The 22,187-nt window shown below is 41.8% G+C and overlaps 3 protein-coding genes across 5 annotated transcripts in view; 1 reads left to right on the forward strand and 2 right to left on the reverse strand.

The window, feature by feature from the left end:
• Positions 1–22,187, reverse strand: part of LLPH (LLP homolog, long-term synaptic facilitation factor) — a 648,032-nt gene that overhangs the window by 48,126 nt on the left and 577,719 nt on the right. The window lies entirely within an intron of this gene.
• Positions 1–22,187, reverse strand: part of TMBIM4 (transmembrane BAX inhibitor motif containing 4) — a 529,849-nt gene that overhangs the window by 35,424 nt on the left and 472,238 nt on the right. The window lies entirely within an intron of this gene.
• The window catches only part of IRAK3 (interleukin 1 receptor associated kinase 3), a 58,866-nt gene continuing 48,886 nt past the window's right edge, over positions 12,208–22,187 (forward strand). For all 3 annotated transcript variants that reach the window (XM_050748320.1, XM_050748321.1, XM_050748322.1), the window contains exon 1: positions 12,208–12,478. In XM_050748320.1, the coding sequence (XP_050604277.1) occupies positions 12,346–12,478 (133 nt within the window). In that variant the 5' untranslated portion in view covers positions 12,208–12,345. The remainder of the gene's footprint in view (positions 12,479–22,187) is intronic.

The raw sequence follows: 22,187 nt of genomic DNA on the forward strand, positions 1-22,187 counted from the left end.
GTAAGTGCTCAATAAAGTTTACTTTTCTCTTTCACTGAACCTTAAAGGATAGGCAAGATTTGACAGCTATTAAGGAATGAGGAATGATTTAGTTTTGCGTGACTTTTCCCTTTTTCTTTTCTTTTTTTTTCTTTCTTTTCTTTTCTTTTTTTTTTTTTTTTTTTTTTTTTTGAGATAGGATCTGTCTATATTGCCCAGGCTGGTCTCAAACTCCTGGGCTCAGGCAATCCTCCTGTCTCAGCCTCCCAGAGTGTGCTGGGATTACAGGCATGAGCCACCATGCCCAGCCTCCCACAGTGCTTATAAGAATGAAATAAATATGTTCCGCCCTTAGAAGGGAGGAAAATAATGGAATGGGAATGGCCAGAGGTAGGAATGAACACAACCACCTTGACCTGGACTTTAGAGAGCCTTCAATGATAGGACTCGATTGTGTAATGGAGAGCCACCAAAGATTTTTTTGAGGAAGTAGTATGTTGAAAACTCTGTTTAATGTAGACGAATTTGAAGATAAAATGAATTGAGAGAAAGCTGGGCTAGTGAGATAGCATTATTTTGTGGTTAGGTAGGCCTCAGTTTTCTTATCTGTAAAATGCAGATAGCATTGATACCTACTTCCAGCTGGGGTGTGTGTGGTGTGTGGGTGGTATAATAAAAAATCTATCTGGCCATTGTTCAGGCACAAAGACCAAATACATTTCCTGGCACAGAACTTCAAAAACCTTTGGAATTTCTAGAGCCACAAGAATGTCTTCTATTATTCATAATGAGCCCCTTTCATATTTGAATCTATGCTAACTCAGGAGGTGACCCATGGTGGGCCCTTACATAATTTCAAGGAAGGGGATGGCCATATCAGAAAGACCAAGCACATGACCAGGGGACTGGAGTAACAGCCACCCCATCCTGGAGATTGAGTTTAATCACAATGGTCAATAATTTATTCAATCATGCTTATGTAATGAAACCCCAGATAAAAACTGAAATAATGAGGCTCTGGGAGCTTCGTGGTTGTTGAACACATTGATATTCTGGGAGGGTGGAGCATCTGGAGAGGGAATGGAAGCTGTGTCCTGGGTGCCCTTTCAGACCTTGCCGCCCTATGTATCTCTTTACCTTGCTGTTCATTGGTGTCCTTTATAATAAAATGGTAATAATAAGCATAGCACTTTCCGGAATCCCGTGAGTTGTTCTGGTGAGTTATCCAACTTGGAGGGAATCATGGGGACTCTCAAATTTGTATTTAGCTAGGCAGAGATGCAGATAGCTTGGAGGTACCTGAGTCTGGCAGCTGGCGTCTGAAGTGGGGGCTGTTTCATGGGACTGAGACCTTGTGGGGACTGCATTAACTCTGGGTAGTTAGTGTTAGAAATTATGGACCTTGTCCTTAACTTGTGGAATCTGTACTAAGTCAGTAGTTAGTGTTAGAATTGGGATGAATTGCAGGACACTCAGTTGGTGTTGGAGAATTGTTGTCAGAACATAGCATGTAAAGTAATAACACTGTGCCTAGCAAACGGTGAGTGCTCGCTAAATGGTAGTTGTAATTATTATTGTCTGAAGGCAAGGTCATCACTTCTTTCATTGATTAGACATTTATTGGGAAGTTACTCTCTGCCAAGCAGCATACCAGGTACACAAAGATGACTGACTCCTTTGCTACACACCAATCCTTCACAAGCCCACGGGAAAACAATACCCAAAAATGAGTTCCGATGGAAAGGAGTACTGAATGTTACAGAACCTAGAAAGAAATGGTTAACTCTGGGGAGATTATAAATGGTTTCATGGAGATTATAAAGTGTTTCAGTTTCCTAGGGTTGCTGTAACCAGTTACCACAAAGAGTGACTTGAAACAACAGACGTTTCTTCTCTCACAGTTCTGGAAGCCAGATTTTGAAATCAAGATGTCTGTGTATAGTTTGTTCCTTCTAAAGGCTCTGAGGAAGAATCTATTCCACACCTCTCCCAGCTTCTGGTGGTTGCCAGCAATCTTTGGAGTTCCTTGGCTGTGGCTGCATCATTGCCATCTCTGCCTCAGTTGTTACATGGCCTTTTCCTCCTCTGTGTCTCCAAGTCCAAATTTCTCTCTTCTTATAAAGTCACTAGTCATTGAATTAGGGGCTACCCTAATCCAATATGAGCTTGTCTTAACTTGATTGCATTTGCAACATCCCTATTTCCAATTAAGGTTACAGTCAGAGGTAGTCAGGGTTAGGACTTAAAGATACATTTTGGGGGTACACAATTCAACCTGCAACACAGAAATGGTGACTTTTCAATTGAGTATTAAAGAATAAGTAGGGGTTCACCAAGTAAGAGATATTGCAAAATCTCAAACATGAAGTAATAGACAAATTAGAAAAGACCCAGACACATATCAAAAATACTATTTGAAGAACAAGATTTGTTGACTTATTAGATATAGGTATCTAGCACAAGGTGCCCAGTAAATCTTTCTGAATATAGTGTAAATCAGTCAGTCAAAATTACTCAGAGTTACCTTGGCCCATGTGATCAGAAACAAGGAAGTTTATTTTCTAGGAAATAATCAGTTTGGGACATGCTGATTTGATGGAGGCAAGAAATCCAAATGGAATTGTTCAATAAATACAGGAGGTGAGACGAGAATCTTCAGGGCAGGTTAGGGCTGATGACACAAATATCAAAGTAGTCGACTTACAGATTGATAGATGAAGAATGAGAGAGATTATATGAAACCTGTAAGACCCCGAATAAGAGGATCAATAAATTCAGCCTGTGGGTACATTATACAGGTCAGAAGAAGAGCTAGTTAAGGAAACAGAAGAAACAGTGTGTAGGAAAAAAATATATTGAGTGTAATCATGGAGGACAAAAAAGGCAAAATTTCAAGAAAGATGGTATGTAATGAGAGGGTAAATGCTATGGAATTGTCAAAATGAGTCTTGAGGACATTTGATCTGAACAATTACTAAGATTTTTAAACCTAAATATGCCGAGTATTTGCACATACAGACCTTTGTTACTGTCTTCTTTATAAAGGCACCAGATTACATCCAAGCTTTACTCTGCTATAAAATTTCAGAACAATGTAATAAATTCTGTACAAGAACAGAAAGAGGAACCATAACTTCTGTGAAAGACCAGAAGATGTGGATAATGTATGACCAAGTGTTGTTAGGATGTATACTCTGAAACTTGATGATGTAACATTATTTCTTGAAATTACGTACAGTTTGTTACCAGCTGAATGTTTCTGACACCCTGCAAGCCCTATCACCTAACCCAAATTCTTATGTGGAAGCCCAAACCCCTGGAGTGGCTGTGTTTGGAGATGGGACACCTATGGAAGTAATTAAGGTTAAATAAGGTCATAAGGATAGGGCCCTGATCCTATAGGATTAGTGTCTTTATATGAAATGTCTTCATAAGAAGAGACATCAGAGTTAGTTCACACTTGCCACATGCATGCATCAAGGAAAGACCTTGTGAGGGTGTAGCAAGAAGGGGGCCATCTACAAGTCAGAAGGAGAGCCCTCCCCAGAAATTGGACCCTGCCAACACCTTGATTTTAGACTTTCAGTCTCCAGAACCATGAGAAAATAAATTTGTATTTTTTAGGCCATGCAGTCTGTGGGATTTTGTTATGGCAGCCTGAGACTAAGATAGGGTTTATTTGGCGGATTTATTCAGTGACAAGGAAAAGAAAGTCAAATACTGTTTTTTTTTTGTTGTTGTTGTTGTTGCTGTTGTTTGTTTGTTTTTGTTTTTGTTTTTTCAGAGGGACTCTGGCTCTGTTCCCCAGGCTGGAGTGCAGTGGCACAAACTTGGCTCACTGCAACCTCCACCTCCCGGGTTCAAGTGATTCTCCTGTCTCAGCCTCCCAAGTAGCTGGGATTACAGGTGCACGCCATCATGCCTGGCCAATGTTTGTATTTTTAGTAGAGACAGGGTTTCACCATATTGGTCAGGCGGGTCTCAAACTCCTGACCTCAGGTGATCCACCTGCCTCAACCTCCCAAAGTGCTGGGATTACAGGTGTGAGCCACCATGCCTGGACAGAAAGTTGGATCCTTCAGAGGAAAAATACACAAGATTTATGTTCATTATATGCCAAAGAAATTTTGGATATCTTAAACAATATTTTTATTGTGTAAACATTTTTGTAAGTCTTTTTCCAATAAATATTGCACCCAGAGTTCTTATGGCCAGCAGCAGTTGTGTCATTTGTAAACTGTAGGAGTTGGACAAGGACCTCTAAGCCCTTTTCCAGTCTCAAATTGTAAGCAATCCGAGTAAATATCTTAATGAAAGAGAAAATGTTTAGCCATAATCTCAGATTTTTTTTTTCCCACATGTCTGGGGTTCTTCTAGGGGTAAATAAATGTTTGCTTCAAAAACAAAACTTTAGCTGATATTGAAATTATCATAAAAAGCCCTTGGCTGAAAGTTATTCAAACATGAAAATCAGACTTTTAAAAGTCAGTGGTGACTAGGCAAAAGTTATCACAGCAACATACCTAAACTGAAAAATGCCATGAAAATGGTTTAGAAAGAAAACAGTCAAATGGGATTAATCACAAAGTGTTGGAAGAAATTATTTTTTATAGTTGAGGATTTTCTAATCACAGAGATGATACATAATAATTGTAGAAAGTTTTGAAAACACAAAAATCTCAAGTAAGAAAATGAAGTACTGAATACTCCTTTCCACCATCAATCCTAAGAGGATAATTGTTAAAATCTTGGTATATATCATGTTGTGACATAATTGATTTTTAGAAAAAATGTTTTTTACTTATTAAATGGGAAAAAATTGAGTTATAAGCGAACACAAACCTAATGTTATTTTAAAATATTATATATTTTCTGTGATATACTATGTAAATACATATATACACACACGCATATAGAACTGGAGGAATAACAAGCACATGTTCTTTTCTTTTCTTCCTTTTTTTTTAAACAAGGTCTCTCTCTGTTACCCAAGCTGGAGTGCAGTGGCTTGATCACGGCTCACTGCAGCCTCAAAGTCCTGGGCTCAAGCAATCCTCCCACCTTAACCTCTGAGGTAGTTGGGACTGCAGGCACACATCATCATGCCTGGCCAATTTTTGTATTTTTTTTGGAGAGGCGGAGTTTTGCCATGTGGCCCAGGCTGGTCACGAACTCCTGTGTTCAAGCGATCCTCCCACCTCAGCCTCCCAAATTGCTGGGATTAGAGATGTGAGCCATGGCTCCTGGCTACATGTTATTTTCATGAGGTCATTTTGATGAAAGCCTAAGAAACATTCAATCTTCATTTTTTTTTAATTACTAAGTAGCCAGGTGCAGTGGTTTATGCCTATAATCCCAGCACTTTGTGAGGCTAAGGTAGAAGGATCGCTTGAGCCCAGGAGTTTGAGACCAGCTTGAGCAACATAGCAAGACTCCCATCTCTACCAAAACAATTTTTTAAATAAAATAAAATAACCAAGCAATGTACCACAAATGTCTTCACCCCGTTCCTGATCTTTACTCTATCCCTGAACCCCAACGTATATATAACTCTCTAGGGTAAGGTCGTAGGTTATAGGTAAGGGATGAAGCTCAAATATGGGATAGGTTCTTGATCTTTGTTTTGAAATTACTTCCCAAACCACAAAATATCATCGGTCCCACAAACTTGAGAGTCTTTTGAACATCCATCTCTAGGGGTGGCTGTATAAATAGCTACTACCAAGATACTTGTCTCATATATATTAAGAGCTGTTGTCTGCCTCACCTCTTTTCTCCCTCACCTGTTTCTAGATTTCTGAGGATTTGTGCCTGTGCTTAGCTGGGGCTTGGTCACTGATATTACTCTGTATCTGTGCCATGGTCACCATGGCCTTCAGGGTTTCCTTGGCATCTCCATTTGTTCGTCTTTGCAGTTCACTGTTATCTTCTTTCCAGCTGGGATAAAAATACTTTATTCTTCTGGTATCCAAAACTTGGGGGCAGGGGGATGTTGGAGAGGATCCCACAGCAAAGAGCTATGTCACACAGTTTTGTGACTTAACCGTAGTCCTCTTTTTTCCAGATAATACGTATACTGGCAGTGGGAAGGTAGGATGGGGTTGAAGTGTCTGGGTCTACATGGGTTCTAGTCCAGTTTCATGCACTTCTAGAACTTCAGACTGCTTCTGCCCATGCTGCCAGAATCATTCTTTCCCAACGTTTATTTTGTCTCAGGGTCTCAGCTGCCTCTCTCTGCAATCTGGTTTTCATACACATCTCACATCCCACCAAATACAGTGTACACATTTGAACTCCAGGTTTAGACAGGGATTAGTTTTCTTCCCATAGGTTTTATAGGTGCTCAACAAACCAGAGAGTATTACCAAGTGCCTGCTTAGTGCGTCAGCTAGGATGCGTTTGGCTTCAAATAACAAGATTCCTGGCTTAAAAAGGAAATTTATCTCATATAGTTATAAGACCACAAGTAGGACACGCTCCAGGCCTAGAATGAATGAACTGTTCAATGACATTAGCAAGGACTTGGTTTTTCCTCTCACTAGGTTTTTCCTCTCATTATTCCCAGGACTTGTTTCATTCTAATATTGATGTCTATGTGGTTGCAAGATGGTTCCCATCCATGACCAGAGTTGCTACATGTTCTTATTCTGATCCAGAAGAGATATAGCTGAATGAAATATGATTCCCCAAGTCATACATTATTGGACCAATTTCAGTCATATCTCAGCCCCAATCTGAGTGCACGAACCATGGCAATTTTAATTATGGGGGTCTGAGTAGACCTTAGCCATGTGGGAAGAGCATACCAGGCAAGGGAGTGGCAAGTGCAAAGCCTCCAATGTGGGGCTCTCCCTTTTGTGTTCAAAGACCAGCAACGAGATATTGTGGCTAAAGCAGAATGAACAATGAACAAGGAAACAAAATCAGAGGGCAAAGCAGCAGAATGGGAAGGGGAGAAAGAATGCAGATTATATAAAGAGTTTGACTTTTATTGACTGAAATTAGGAGCCATTGCTGGCTTCTGAACAAAGGGGAGACACAGTTAGATAGGATTTAAAAGAATCAATCTCACTGCAGTGTTGGAAGCAAGAGTGGAAGCTATCCTTAGTTCAGAGGCTACTATAACAATCCAGACAATATGTGATGGTGGCTCAAACCAGAATGGCAGCAGTGGAGGTGAGGAAAATTGATTAGATTCTAGATTTTGAATAGCCTTGACAGGATTTGCTGGTAGATTGAACATGGGATTACACTGGTAGCTGGGAACTGGTAGAGGAGTCAAGGATGACTCTATAGATTTTAGTTTAAGCAACTGTAAGGATGGAGTTGCCGGGGGAGCGTTGTTTGGGGTGTGTGTGTGTGTGTGTGTGTGTGTGTGTGTGTGTGTGTGTGTGTGTGTGTTTTGAGACAGGGTCTTACTCTGTCACTTAGGCTGGAGTGCAGCAGCATAATCATGGTTCACTGCAGCTTTGGCTTCCTGGGATCAAGTGATCCTCCCACCTCAGCTTCTCAGGTAGCTGGGACTACGGGTGTGCACCACCACACCCAACTACTAATAATTTTTTATTATTATTATTATTTTGTAGAGACAGGGTTTTGCCATGTTACCCAGGCTGGTCTTGAGCCCCTGGGCTCAAGCAGCTTGCCTGCCTCAGTCTCCCAAAGTGCTGGTATTACAGGCCTGAGCCATTGTGCCCAGCTGGTGGAGTTGCTGTTAATCTAAACATGGAGGAATGCAGGAAGAGTAGGTTTAAGAGGCATGATCAAGAATTCAATTTTGGACATGACTCTAGAATTTAAGAGAGAGGTCTGGACTAAAAATAAATTTGGTAGTCTGTGGTATATAGATGGTACCTAAAGCCTTGAAACTGATTAAGATCAGCAAGGCAGTGGGTGTAGATAGAGAAGAGCCATGGATTGAGTCATGGGTTGCTCCAACATTTAGAATTTAGGGAGAAGAGGAGGAACAGCAAAGGAAGCTGAGGGGTGACCAATGAGGTAAGTGAAAAATATAAGAGAATGTGGTATCCTAAAAATCAAATGAAGAAAGTGTCCAAGAAGGAGGGGGTGATCAACTGTATCAAAAATACCGATGGGTCAAGTAAGTGAGGACTGAAAATTAATTATTTTACTTAGCAATGATGTGGACATGTGTGACCCTGAAGGCAGTAGTTTTAGTGGAGTAAGGTGGGAGGGGTGCCTCTAATTAGAGTTGGTTTAAGAGAAGATAGGAAGAGGACATCGGACACAATGAGAATATTCGGCTCTACACTGCAAAGGGGAGCAAAGAATTGGGACCAAAGACAGAAGGGGGAAGTGGCATCAAAAATTTTGGTTTAAGTTGATAGAAACAACATCATATTTGTATGCTGATGGAATTGAGGTGGTAAAGAGTGAAAAACTCACAATGTAACAGGGACCAGGGAAAGCAGGTGCCCTTGATGCCTTTGAATTGGTACTAGAGATAAGATCCAGTGCACAAATGAAGTCTAATGATTTACATAGGCGCCTAGATAATTCATCCATGGAAAACAAGAAGAAAGAGTATGTTGGCACAGATGCTAGTAGATAGTTCGATGTTGTGGTGAGATTCCATGGAAGTTTTTTTTCCTGATGCATCGGTATTCTCAATAAATATTCTCAAGATCATTTGTGGAGGACAGGATGATGGGAGTTGAGAAAAAAGAAAGCATAGCATAGCTTTCAAGGAGACCAGAAGACTGCATTGGCTAAAGGTGCATAGTATGCTTGCCCAGTGACATAAAGGACCCACTTGAGAGTCTTGGCCTTGATTTTAAATTGAGTTCAATTAACAGGATTTTGGTTTTCCACCCTGTTCCCCAGCTACACTCAGGTGCATGGGTGCAGAGCCAACTTAGAAAATTGGATTTAATCAGGATTTTAGACTTGCCAAGAGAGCTCAACAAAGTGGGAGAGGAACAAGGGAATGTAGAGCATATGCAAAGGAGTGAATATATTAATTGACCACAGACCTAATGGAGAAGCAGAAAAGTGAGGACGTCAAGAGGGTGGAGCCAGAAAAGAGGCAGCAAGATTTTGGATTGGATATCTGGTGAAGGGAAAGGATTGTTGGGGTCAGAGTACTAGAGGGAATGCGCTAGAAGGACAGGAGGTATGATCAGAGAGTGGATTCATGAAAGAAAGTATAGATGGGATGCAGCTATTGATAATGACAAATTCTAGGGTAGCTCATGGGATTGAGTGGCTGAAATGGAGCATTGGGTGGAGTACAATGTCACTGGAGGAGAGGAGTCAAGGAAATGAGAGGCCAGGCATTGGAAAGATCACCATCTATTCTACATATATATCTGTGTGTGTGTGTGTGTGTGTGTGTGTGTGCATAATTTTGTTTCATCAGCTTTTAAGTTCCGGGGTACATGTGCAGGATGTACAGTTTGTTACATAGGTAAACATGTGCCATTGTGGTTTGCTCCACAGATGATCCCACCACCTAGGTATTAAGCCCAGCATCTATCAGCTATTCCTTCTGATTCACTGCCTCCCCTACCCCTTCGCCTGACAGGCCCCAGTGTGCATTGTTCCCCCTCCATGTGTCCATGTGTTCTCATGGTTCAGCTCCCACTTATAAGTGAGAACATGCAGTGTTTGATTTTCTGTTCCTGTGTTAGTTTGCTGAGGATAATGGCCTCCAGCTCCATTCATGTCCCTGGAAAGGACATGATCTCATTCCTTTTTATGATTGCATAGTATTCCACGGTGTATATGTACCACGTTTTCTTTATCCAGTCTGTCGTTGATGGGCATTTGGCTTGATTCCATATCTTTGCTATTGTGAATAGTTATTCTACATATATTTTAAATCACTGAGAACTAAGACAGGATTAGTACTGGAGAGAGCAACAATGGGCCAGGAGCTAGAGAGTCTAAAAATGAGGAGAAGGAATTGGAGTCGGGGAGATCAGCAGTTGACAGCAACCATGATGATATAACCTGATGATATAAAAATCAAAACTCAAAGACAGTTTTAGGAATAGGGAGGGAACATGGTCTGAGAACAACTGCCAACCCTGAAAATACAGGAAATTTCACATACTTTAGCTTTCACATAGGATCCTTGCTTCTTGGTAAATTACAAGATCTGGCAAAGCAGGCTGTTCTGATTGCTTCCCTCATCTGCAGTGATTTCCTGGTTCCTCTGAGTGAGTTTGCCTCCCCTGTAGTAGCAACTCAAGAGCTACCAAATAATTAATGACCTCTTGCCTCTGTTGCTCAGAGTGTTCAGGTAGTCCCTTTAAGAGGTGTAGAGTGGGCTGGGTGCGGTGGCTCATGCCTGTAATCCCAGCACCTTGGGAGGCCGAGGTGGGTGGAACACTTGAGCCCAGGAGTTTGAGACCAGATTGAGCAACATGACAAAACCCCATCTCTACAAAAAATACAAAGGTTAGCTGGGCATAGTGGCATGCACCTGTAGTCCCAGCTGTGCTGGAGGATGAAGTGGCAGGATCACTTGAGCCCAGGGGTTGGAGGTTGCAGTGAGCCAAGATCACACCACTGCATCCCAACCTGGGCGACAGAGCGACTAAAACAAAATAGAAAGAAAGAGAGAGAGAGAGAGAGAGAGAGAAAGAAAGAAAGAAAGAAAGAAAGAAAGAAAGAAAGAAAGAAAGAAAGAAAGAAAGAAAGAAAGAAAGAAAGAAAGGAAGGAAGGAAGGAAGGAAGGAAGGAAGGAAGGAAGGAAGGAAGGAAGGAAGGAAGGAAGGAAGAAGAAAGAAAGAAAGAAAGGAAGGAAGGAAGGGGTGTACAGCGTGTACAGATTGACAATAAAACCTTGAACAACGGCATATCGAAATTCCTGCCCACACAGTATGGGCTTTGCCAGTTTTTAGGTATATTGTTATGGAGTATTTTCGCTGACAAGGACCATTCAGGTAGGGCCATGAAATGCTAGTGTTTCATAACTCCTGATCTCTAGGGGAAGATATTTCTAAGACTACAATCTGAGAGGTTTAAAAACACCTCTGGTGTTTTCACTTGATGGTCACTGCCCACTCTTCCAGTCATTAAGGCTAAGCTTTTTCTCACCACTTTGAAAACAACTTTTTGTCACTGGTAACATGCCTTGTGTGACCTAGAGGATTTCGAAACAACAATTTTACTTAAACTCCGTGAAGATTTCAAAACAATAATTTTACTTAAACTCCATGTTGAAGGCAAAAAGGAAGATTATGTGAAGCACTTTGAGGAAGGAAAAAATGATGGAACGATATTTCATCAGGGAAGCCCATGAGGAAGAGAATTTCTTAAAACCAAGTAGGTGTATGGAGGAGGGGCCGCCTCGTGAAGAAAACGAGCATAATTTTACTCTCATTTGGTGTGTCTTCTGTTTTTCTGTTGTTGATATCTACATTCATCTTTTCCAGTAATAATCCCATATATGCACATTTTTATCTGTTTAAATTCAGTAAAAGTTGGGAGGAAAATGTGTCAAAACTTTTAGAGGGTAAATGGGCTGAGTGGGGTTGTGATTATCTTCTTTTTTCAGTTTTTTTTTTTTTTTGTGGGTTTTCCAAGTGTTCCTCGATGAACATGGATAGCTATTCTGACAGGATAAAAAATAAATAGTCCGGGGACAGTGGCTAATACCCCCAGTCCCAGCACTTTGGAAAGTCGGAAGTGGGAGGATCGCTTGAGGCCAGGAGTTTGAAGCCAGTCTGGGCAACATAGCGAGACTCCCTCTCTACGAAGAAAGAAAAAATAATAATTAACTGGGGGTGGTGGCGCGCGCCTGTGGTTCCAGCTACTCAGGAGGCTGAGGTGGGAGGATCCCTTAAGCCCAGGAGGTGGAGGCTCCGGCGAGCTGAGATACAGCCACTGCCCTCCAGCCTGGGCGACACAGCGAGAACCTGACTCAAAACAAAGAAAAAAAGGAAGAAAAGAAAGGAAGGAAAGAAGGAAGGGAGAAACTTTCAGAAACAAACTTTTTAAAGAAGTAATGACATCTCTAGCTATCCACACCAGGAGACCGCCTAGCCATGGGGCACGGTGGGCCCCTGGTAGCTCTGAGCTCTGGGCTTTCTCCAGTTCTCACTCTGCTTGTTTCAGCAGCTCCATCCCCACCGCAGAGGTGTGAAGGGGCGCAAAGCCAGCGAAGGGAGAACCCGGGTTGGGTAACCCCCCAGGCCAGGCCAAGCGGCCGCACGGGCATCTCGGGCTAGGCGCGCCTTGCGTCACGTGGGCACCGCCCCTGCCGGGGCCGGGGAACTGCGTGTTCCTAGGGCTCTGCCGCCGTCGTGGAAGCAGGATTTCCGCGGTTGTGTAACGGCCTGTCGCGGGCCTGCAGGGGCCTGGGCTCCGCCTCGTTCCCGGGGCTCGGGCCACCGAGCCATGGCGGGGAACTGCGGGGCCCGCGGCGCGCTGTCGGCGCACACCCTGCTGTTCGACCTGCCGCCCGCGCTGCTGGGGGAGCTGTGCGCGGTGCTGGACAGCTGCGACGGCGCGCTGGGCTGGCGCGGCCTGGGTGAGTCGGCCAGGACCGGCCGGGGGCGGCGGGGGAGCGGAGCGCGCCGCGGGGCCAGCTCGGCGTAGGCTCCGCGTCGCCCTGCACGGCTGGGGTCGCTCGCGGGGCTGGCGCGGCCTCCGGGAAGTTCCCGCCGGGGAACCGGCCCCTTCCTTTCCCGGGGAGGACGCAGAGACTCCTTGGGACCCAGAAGCCAGCCCTGCCTTCTCTGTTTCAAAGAATTTTGGGTATCGCAGCAATGTCAAGGGAGCCGAGGCCTGGGAAAGACGGATAACCCGCGTGAAAGCATCTTCTGTTCGTCCGCAATGCCACCCTCACTGGGTTCGCAATGTGTGATGTCTTCTGGCCCTTGTGAAATCATCCCAGAATATCATTTTCGTATTAGGACATTTTTAGAACTTTGAGATATTTATCCTTTGGTGTTTTCAATGCATGCCTAAGCCCCTAACTTAATTCCAAGTGAAATGCTAAAGTAAAATACGATTTGCAATGAACGTGGCTCCTAGTTTTCTTAATTAAATCTTATTTAACCAATTTCGTTGAATGAAGGTTTATGCTCGAGTGGCTTTTTATTTTAGTCTAAAAAAATTGGCTTCAGAACTGTATTTTATGCAGACATTGGAAAGTTGAGCAACTGCCTGTTGGAAGTGTTGAGTGTAGCCAGAGATAATTCAGACAAAAATCTTTGTTTTGTTAAGTATAGGCATTTTTGGTTAGATTTGATATTCCACAATGTCATGTTTAATGTTTATTGAAAAGAATCATGATTATGTCAAAATAACTTAGCTTTAATGGTCTGAAGTAGGATTTTTCTTACCAGGACTAGCAGAAGACCTAAATGGAGAGTTTTCTTTGTTACTGATGAACAGTATGGTCACAGTCTTTGAATTGTAGCAATGGGCTTCTAGTTATACAAAAAATGTTTATATATTTTAAGCTCTGTAATTTTAAGTTATGCCCCCCCCCCACAAAAAAAAGTCTGATTTCTAGAAAACAGAGACTACCAGTGTGCATATGAGGGATTTTGAGGAATAAGGTCACTTCCCCATCAGATCTTTTTGAGATGGATTTTGGCGTCGGCAGTATTTATACCCCTGGATTTCCTAGAGTTACTGACTGTGAAAGAAAAGTGTTTTTAGTCCAGTTTAATGTTGGTGAATGGGGCCAGGTGGGTATCATAAATTAGTGAGGCAGATTATTCTCTCTGTTGATAGCACTGAAATCCAGATATTCATGCTTTACATGGCTTGTCTCATATAACCCCTCCAGTTACTCTGTGAGCCATTATCATTGCCAGTGTTTTTTAACAGGTCAGGAAACTGTGGTACAAATTGGTTAAGTAACTTGTTCAGGTTCACCAGCTGGTAGTGGAAGAGCCAGGATCTGAACCATGGCAGTCTGGATCCAAGGCTTATGTCCTTAACCCCAGCCACTCTACACTTCTTCCCTTACTGCTGTGCTCTTTTTGGCCACATCTAACAGCCTCCCTAAAGTACAGACATTTCTGGCATCAAAGAACAATTCAGTGATCCATTTCAAGCATGCAGCCCCATTTCCCTAGTGGTGAAAATAAATGAGGACCACCCAAATGAGAACAAACAAAAGCTAATTTTTCAAAGCAAGGGAGCCAGCCACCATTACTTGTGTTTGGCAGAAACTCAAAAGCAGGCAGAGGACAGAGGAGGGTGGGAGAAGGCTGCAGTTATGTCCTGATTGGAGGCTATTGATACAGGGAAGCTGTAGCTGAGCTACCTAAAAGGGGGGTATGCTGTGTGTTTGTTTAGGGGTATATAATTGACTTTCTCTGATTGGCCCTAAGTTGGAAGTAGGAGCAAAAATTGAGGAAGCTGTCAGTAATTATTCAAGTCCTGGCCATTTGGGGCAGGTTGCTACAGGGTTTCTTGTTTGGCTGCCTGGGCTGGTTGCTACAGTTTAACCCAGTTGCTGATAGTTTAACTTGTTAGATACTGTAGATGGTAGGTTGGTTTCTTGGACTGGTTGATGCACATTGTCTGCAGAATTCTGTTTTTATATATAAGCTGGCCATTGTCCGTTTGTGTATTCATTCTCTCATAGGGCAAGGGTCTAAAATGTTTACTCCATGATACTTCAGCCGTAATTCATTGTGCAGGTGGTCATGCCTACTGACTGCCTGGACTACTGAGCTGGCCCTGACCAGGTGCTGCACAAGCTGTTGGCTCAGCAAGAAGGCAAGGCCAGCTCAGTTCAGGGTGTTGAGGCAACTGCCTGTACTAAACATGCTGGGTTGTCCTGTGGGCACAGTGAAGGGAGAAAGAGGGGAAGAGGTGCAGGGAGGGAAAACTTAACCTTCGAGAGGGGAAGGAGAGTGATGGAGGACTGAATCAAAGAGGCAGTCCCTTGTATGCTCAGGACAGCTGACAGCCCAAGCTTAAATATAGAAAACAACCGTAATATACTAAGTAAAGCTCTCTCAAGCTGATCATGATTCTTGATGACGGTGAGTATCAGTCTATGTTTACCAAGGCAGCTCATATAGCAGCCTATATGATATGATCAATGTGTGCAGGATAAGGTAAGCCAATCATTCACAAACCAAAATCATCTATGCAGTCTTTTAAATACACAGATGCAGGTCTCACTCCTAGAGCTGCTGATTCAGTAAGTCTGGGTTGAGGGTCCAGCTTCTTTCATTTTTTGTCAAACCCCAAGAGTGAGTCTGATGCACAACCTGATTGGGAAGCCATTGCTTAGGCCAAATTCTCTTCTTTAATAGTGTCTTCATATAACAGATATTTTACTACATTCTTTCATTACTTCATTTAATTACTTTTATTTTTAAACATTCTACATATTACTCTTCAAATCACTTTTGTCAAGTATTATTATTACAAATAATGTAATAACAAGATAATATATTCTCTGGTTATCATTGATGACTTTATGGCTTTTAGTGAAAGCAAGAGCCCAAAAGCCCAAATGAAAAATGTTGTTTACATTACAGACATGATAACGTAGTACATATAGAACCTCTGGAGACAACTCATCTGATTACATTACCATAGATTGGTATTTAAATTAAATTGTTTGCAGCAGCTGACACCATAAGACCTCTCAACAATTATGATGCACTGAGAAATGCTTTTTGCAGATGATTTATAATAGGCTGTATTCAATTTTTTTCCTCTCAAGAAAGGAAAGGGAAATTATTATATAAATTATTAATAATTACTTTAAAAATTAAATGTAAAATCACACTAAGTGTGTGTTTGTATATTCAATAAAGATTCAAAATAATAGTAGTAATAATAATAAAGCTACCTCCTATCAAGGCTTACTATTGGCCAGTGTGATAAGCATTTTACATGGATTATCTCATTTGCTTATCACAACAATTCTATGAGGTAGATACTCTTCCTATTTCCATTTTATAGATAGGGGAACTGATTCTCAGAGAATTTAAGTAACTTGCCTTGAGTCACAGTCTTCTAAATGGCACACTAAGATTCTAACCAGATGATCAGACATCATAGTCTATGTTTTTTTTTTCCTTTTCTTTCGAAATTTTAAATAGATGTGGTTTTTTAATGCTATTATTATTATTTTTTGAGATGGAGTTTCGCTCTTGTTGCCCAGGCTGGAGTACAATGGCGCAGTCTCAGCTTACCACAACCTCCACCTCCCGGGTTCAAATGATTCTCCTATCTCAGCCTCCCGAGTAGCTGGGATTAAAGACATGCACCATCATGCCTGGCTTAATTTAAAAAAAATTTTTTTTGTATTTTTAGTAGAGACAGGGTTTCTTCATGTTGGTCAGGCTGGTCTAGAACTCCCGACCTTAGATGATCCGCCTGCCTCGGCCTCCTAAAGTGCTGGGATTACAGGCGTGAGCCACTGCGCCTGGCCTAGATGTGTTTTTTTATGAACAGTTTTAAATTTATGGAAAAGTTTAGAAGATAGTAGGAAGAGTTCCCGGATACTCTGCATCCTTCGCATACTCCGCACCCAATTTCCCGTTATTAACATCTTGCATGAGTGTGCTGCATTCATTACAATACAATATTGACACATTATTATTAACTAAAGTCCATGCTTTATTCAGACTTCCTTCGCTTTTACTTGATGTCCTTTCTCTGTTCCAGGATCCCATTCAGGATACCATATTACATTTAGTTGTATCTTCTGGCTCCTCTTGGCTGTGATGGTTTCTCAGACTTTCCTTGTTTTTGATGACTTTGACAGTTTTGAGGAATATTGGTTGGAACTTATCCACTATTTTGTAGACTGTTTGTCAATTGCGATTTGTCTGATGTTTTTCTCATGATCAGACTGAGGTTTTGGATTTGGGGGAGGAAAACCATAGAGTACCAACCTGTATCCAGGGTCAGTACTATTTACAGGAGTTATCACTGCTTATGTTAACCATGGCTGAGGTGGCGTCTGTCAGATATCTGCCCTGTAAAATTACTTCACTTCCTTCTCTTTCTGTTTCTTACTTTTTGGAAGGAAGTCACCATATGCAGTAGAGCCTGCTTTTTTTGTGTTGCTGTTGTTGTTTTGGAAACGGGATCTCACTCTGTCATCCAGGGTGAAGTGCAGTGGCACAGTCACAACTCACTGCAGCCTCGACCTCCCAGGCTCAAGTGATCCTTCCCACCTCAGACTCCCAAATAGCTGGGACTGCAGGCATGTGCCACCACACCTGGCAAATCTTTTTGTACAGATGGGGTCAGGCTGGTCTCAAACTCCTAGGCTCTAGCAATCCTCCTGCTTCAGCCTCCCAGAGTGCTGGGATTACCGATGTGAGCCACCGCTCCCGGGTAAGCCTGGTCTTTTGACCACTGTGTTATTTCTCTCACATGTTAGCTAGACAATGCTATGTCTAGCTCTCACTTCTCCTCTAAGCTAACACCTCACTGCTCTGTTCCTCTTTATGGTAAAATTCCTCAAAAGGGCTATTTATACTCCAGGTCCTCCATTCTTCCTTGAACTCCTCCAATCAGGGCTTCACCTCCCACTGCTCCATTGAAATTCCTCTCATCCCAAGTCACCATAGCTAAATTCAATGGTTGGTTCAAAGTTTTGATCTCATTTGATATAGTTGGTCACTCCTTTCTCCTTTCTTCTTGAAGCACTTTTTTCCTTTTCTTTCTAAATTTTAAATAGATGTGTTTTTTTATGTTATTATTTTTTGAGATGGAGTTTTGCTCTTGTTGCCCAGGCTGAGTGTGGTGGTTCACGCCTGTAATCATGCCCCTGCTGGGTGCAGTGGTTCACACCTGTAATCCCAGCACTTTGGGAGGCCAAGGCGGGAGGATTGCTTGAGGTCAGGAGTTCAAGACCAGCCTGGACAGCATGGTGAAACCCTGTCTCTACTAAAAATTCAAAAAATTAGCCAGGCATGGTGGCAGGCGCCTGTAATCCCAGCTACTTGGGAGGCTGAGGCAGGAGAATCCTTGAACCTGGGAGGCCAAGGTTTCAGTGAGCCGGGATCACACCACCATACTCCAGCCTAGGTGACAGAGCGAGACTCCTGTCAGAAAAAAAAATAATAATAATAAAAATTTTATGCTCCTTAATTTCTTCTCTTCTTATAGATTTATCTTGATGTCTTAGAGTGCCCCTGGGCTTAGTCCATGGACCTCGTCTCTTCTGTTTATCTGCTAAATTTACATAAATTCCATCTATATATTAACTCCCAAATTTCTAGCTGGCCCAAGTCTCCCTGTAGAATGTCATCTTCACTTATCTATTTACCTATTTGACAGACATCTCCAACTTAACAGCTCAGAAATGCTCCCCCTAGCCCTCCCAAAGTTTTCCCATTTCAGTAATGGCTGCTCCATTCTTCATTTGTTCAGGCCAGAAATATTAGGCTTTTGTGACTTGTCACTTTCTCTCACAAACCACATCCTATCTCTCAGTAAATGATGCTGCTGACTGTGCCTTCAGGATCTATCTAATAATCTGACCGCTTCTTACCACTGCCACCACAGCCATCTTGGCACCAACCACCATCAGTTCCCACCTCTACTATTTTCGCAGTTGGCTGACTGGGCTCGGACTCCCTGCTACTGCCCTTGACTTCCTCGAGTGTCTTTGCAGCCCAGCAGTCAGCGAGCCTGTGATGCATGTAAAGCATATGCTATCATTGGCCTATTCAGAACCCTCCAGTGGCTTCCCAGGCCACTCAGAGCAAACCCCGAAGTTCTGCATGGCTTTTCTCACTTTCTTCTCCCTCTTGTTTGCTTGACTCCAACCACATTAGCTTTCTTGTTCCTTGAACACGCAATGAACATTCTTCCTGCCAGTAACCTTGTAGGCTTGCTTCTTCACTTCCTTCATGTTTTTGTTTAACTATTACCTACTCTGACCACTTTTTTGTTTTGTTTTGTTTTTTGAGATGGAGTTTTGCTTTTGTTGCACAGCCTGGAGTGCAATGGTGCAATCTTGGCTCACTGCAACCTCCACCTCCCGGGTTCAAGCGATTCTCCTGCCTCAGCCTCTCAAGCGGGATTACAGGTGCCTACCACCACACCTGGCTAATTTTTTGTATTTTTAGCAGAGACAGGTTTAACCATATGGGCCAGGCTGGTCTCAAACTTCTGGCCTTAGGTGGTGCTGGGATTACAGGTGTGAGTCACCATGCCTGGCCGTGACCACTTTTTTAAAATTGATTACCCCCTCTAACACTCCCTTATGCCTCTTCTCCAGTTTATTTTTCTCTATATTATTTATCACCTCTTACATACGTCATGTATGTATCTCTATGTATATATAAAATAAACTATATACATATGTAAACATATATATGTTTATTTGTTTATTCTTCATCTAGAAATAAGCTTCAAGGGGGCAGGGATATTTCCTTCCTTTGTTTCCTGCTGACTCTCTTAGCATTGAAAATTGTACTTGGCACAGAGCAGGCACTCACTAAATATATGTGTTTTGAATAAATTAATGAATCAACAAATGTCTATTAAACATCCAAAACCTTGTTGAGCAGAATCTTTGGCAAAGCACTGTAAATACAATGTCCTAGTCCCTGCTTGTAAGAATTTTCCAATTTAGTGTAGGCAACAGACCTATAAAAGTTTAACAATGGAAGAATGTGTGGGGAAATAGTATTGATATTCACCTGGGAATGAAATTACATAGCTTCTGACTGAAACCTTGGTGTTGAGGGTGAATTCTCTCCCAGAGGTAGTTAATGTTAGGTTCCTACCTGTGTCTAGGATTAAGAGAGCAGGACAGACAGAGGGGCATCTGAGAAATCGCACACAGCCCTCCCCAGTTATGAGCCCTACTCAGGCATGGGGTAAAACATACACATGAGCTTAAGTATGAATAAGAACTATTTCTTCTAAAATATATTAACTAGTGAGTGTTAATGCTCACAGTCTGGTATGAAGAACAGATCTAACTTATAATTTTGACTTTTGTTTTACTTTTTTGGAATTAAAATATCTTTAACCTTAATAGTTCTTTTAAAAAATTGTCTAATTTTTTGCATGCTTTGTAGAAAGAAAGAAACATCTTTCCTTTTTCCATTACAGTATCTAAAAACAAGCTCTGTGAGAATGGAGTCTTAATTTTACAGGGGTTTTGGCATGTGGTTGTATGCAAATACAAAGATTCCAAATACGGATGTGTTGCGTTATTTGAAAAAACCCCTTCAGAGACATATTTGCATATGGAGACGTGATTTCTGCAACTGAAAACCCCAAAGGTTAACACTACTTAGACAGTCCTGCACTCTTAAAACAGCCTTCAAGGACCTTTGAGCATGTGATTTCTGAACTTCTTAGGTTGACTCTTTGGCTTATGTGACTCCAATATGACTTTCAACAAAAGATTTGTGTTCCGAAAAATGGTTTTCAACAATGCTTAACTAACAGCATGTTTTTCTTAATTTGTATTTTCAGTTTAGAATGCTTTTAACTTTATCAACACAATTAATCATTGAGAACTTTTCTCTATATTTTTATTTGATATGTACTGTGAGTAAACAAAGTCCTATATTCTGAAAGGGGACAAGTAAGGGAGAGTTGGAGAAAATGATGAATATTGAAGAATGTAATTAACATGTTGATAGTTTGCATTCCTGTTGTATCAGATTGAAACTATTTTATAGAATTGGATCTAAATGAAGTATGCATTTTATGGATGCTAATAATACTCTTTAGCGATGTTTCTATTCAGAATGCATCATCGTTAGAGAAAAGCTATTAAGGTTGCAGTGTGAATCACCAGTTGGAAAAAGAGAAAACATATTTCACTTCCAGTCCAGAAGCAATCCATACATGCAGGCAGTCTGGATCAGTTTTTCACCATGAACTTCTGCTATTAGAAAAAAATGCCTTTGACTAATCTAGCTTTCCTTAGATTTGGTGCAAACTCAGAACTATAAGCCCCTGGTCAATTTAGAGAACTTAAAACCCCAGCTCATTTGACATCTGTTCATTCATATTCCAGCTGAATCTCAGAAATGTGCTTAAGGGAGAGCATCTGATATTAGCAGTTTCTCAGCCAAGTCACAGGACAGGACAGCACAGAGTCATGGCCTGCTGCACTTTTAAAAGGGTAATCAAGGAATTAAAAACAAAACAAAACAAAACAAAAAACAAAGAATGGAATTTATGGAAAGTATGGAATGAAAAGCTGACATTCCCTGGGACTTGAAATGTTAACTGTGGATTTCCTTTACAGCTATCAACTGTGCCTTTCCTTCTGTAGCAATTGTTGTGAGCAATTGAAGGTAGCTTCAACCTCCTGGGCTCAAGCTATCCTCCCACCTCAGCCACCTGAGTAGTTAGGATTACAGATGCATGCACACCACCAAGCCTGGCTAATTTTTAAATTTTTTGTAGAGATGGGGTTTTGCCATGTTGCCCAGTCCTGTCTTAAACTCCTGGGCTCAAGCGATTCTCTTGCCTTGGCCTCCCAAAGTGCTGGGTTTACAGGCGTGAGCCACTGCACCCAGCCTTGATTAATTTTCTAATAGAAAACATAGAAACCTAAACTTTCCCTTTGCTGAAATTTGATATTTAGAGTTCTCTTGTTGGAATGTTCATTTTGAGAGTGGGAAGTGTTTTACAGATTAGAGGTGCTATAATTAATTAACAGGCCAGGGAAGAGCAAGAAGATTTATTATATGTTTTAGGTGGGACTACAAGGACATTTGTGAAGAAGTTTGAGATTGTTCAGTGAGGCTATGTTTTGCCTGGAGTTGTGTCATAGGTCGATGGCAGTGCCACCACTAAATACATACGTTCCTGTACTCTCCCAGAGGCCCACGGGAATGCTTTGTTTTGACTAAGAACCTTTTTTCTTGGAAAGCAGGATAGTCTGTGGGGCTCAGACTCATTCATTTGTCTTGTTTTCAATCTGAAACTCTAGTGATTATTTTTTTCCTCCCCAGGATAGTGTACCCTATCCAATACTTCAAGAATTGGCCTCTCTTTAGAAGTACTCAGTTTTAGACATGGCATGGCTCAGGCTTCAGAAACCACCCCTCCAGAAAGGCTTCCCTGCTGTTCTCATCTTTAGGTAGAGGCCTGTCTTCATAGTCAACCCACGCTTGGTGCATGCAATTACTGTATTGCTGACACATAACAGATACTCAACAAGTGTTTGAACTACACTGATTTGCAGTATTTCTCTTAAGAGCTTTTAGAAATAGCTAAATAAAGTGTTTATTAAAAATGTGCCTCAATGAAATAGGCAGATT

The sequence above is a fragment of the Macaca thibetana genome, chromosome 11 (genome assembly GCF_024542745.1).
Source record: "Macaca thibetana thibetana isolate TM-01 chromosome 11, ASM2454274v1, whole genome shotgun sequence".
NCBI classification, from domain to species: Eukaryota; Metazoa; Chordata; class Mammalia; order Primates; family Cercopithecidae; genus Macaca; species Macaca thibetana.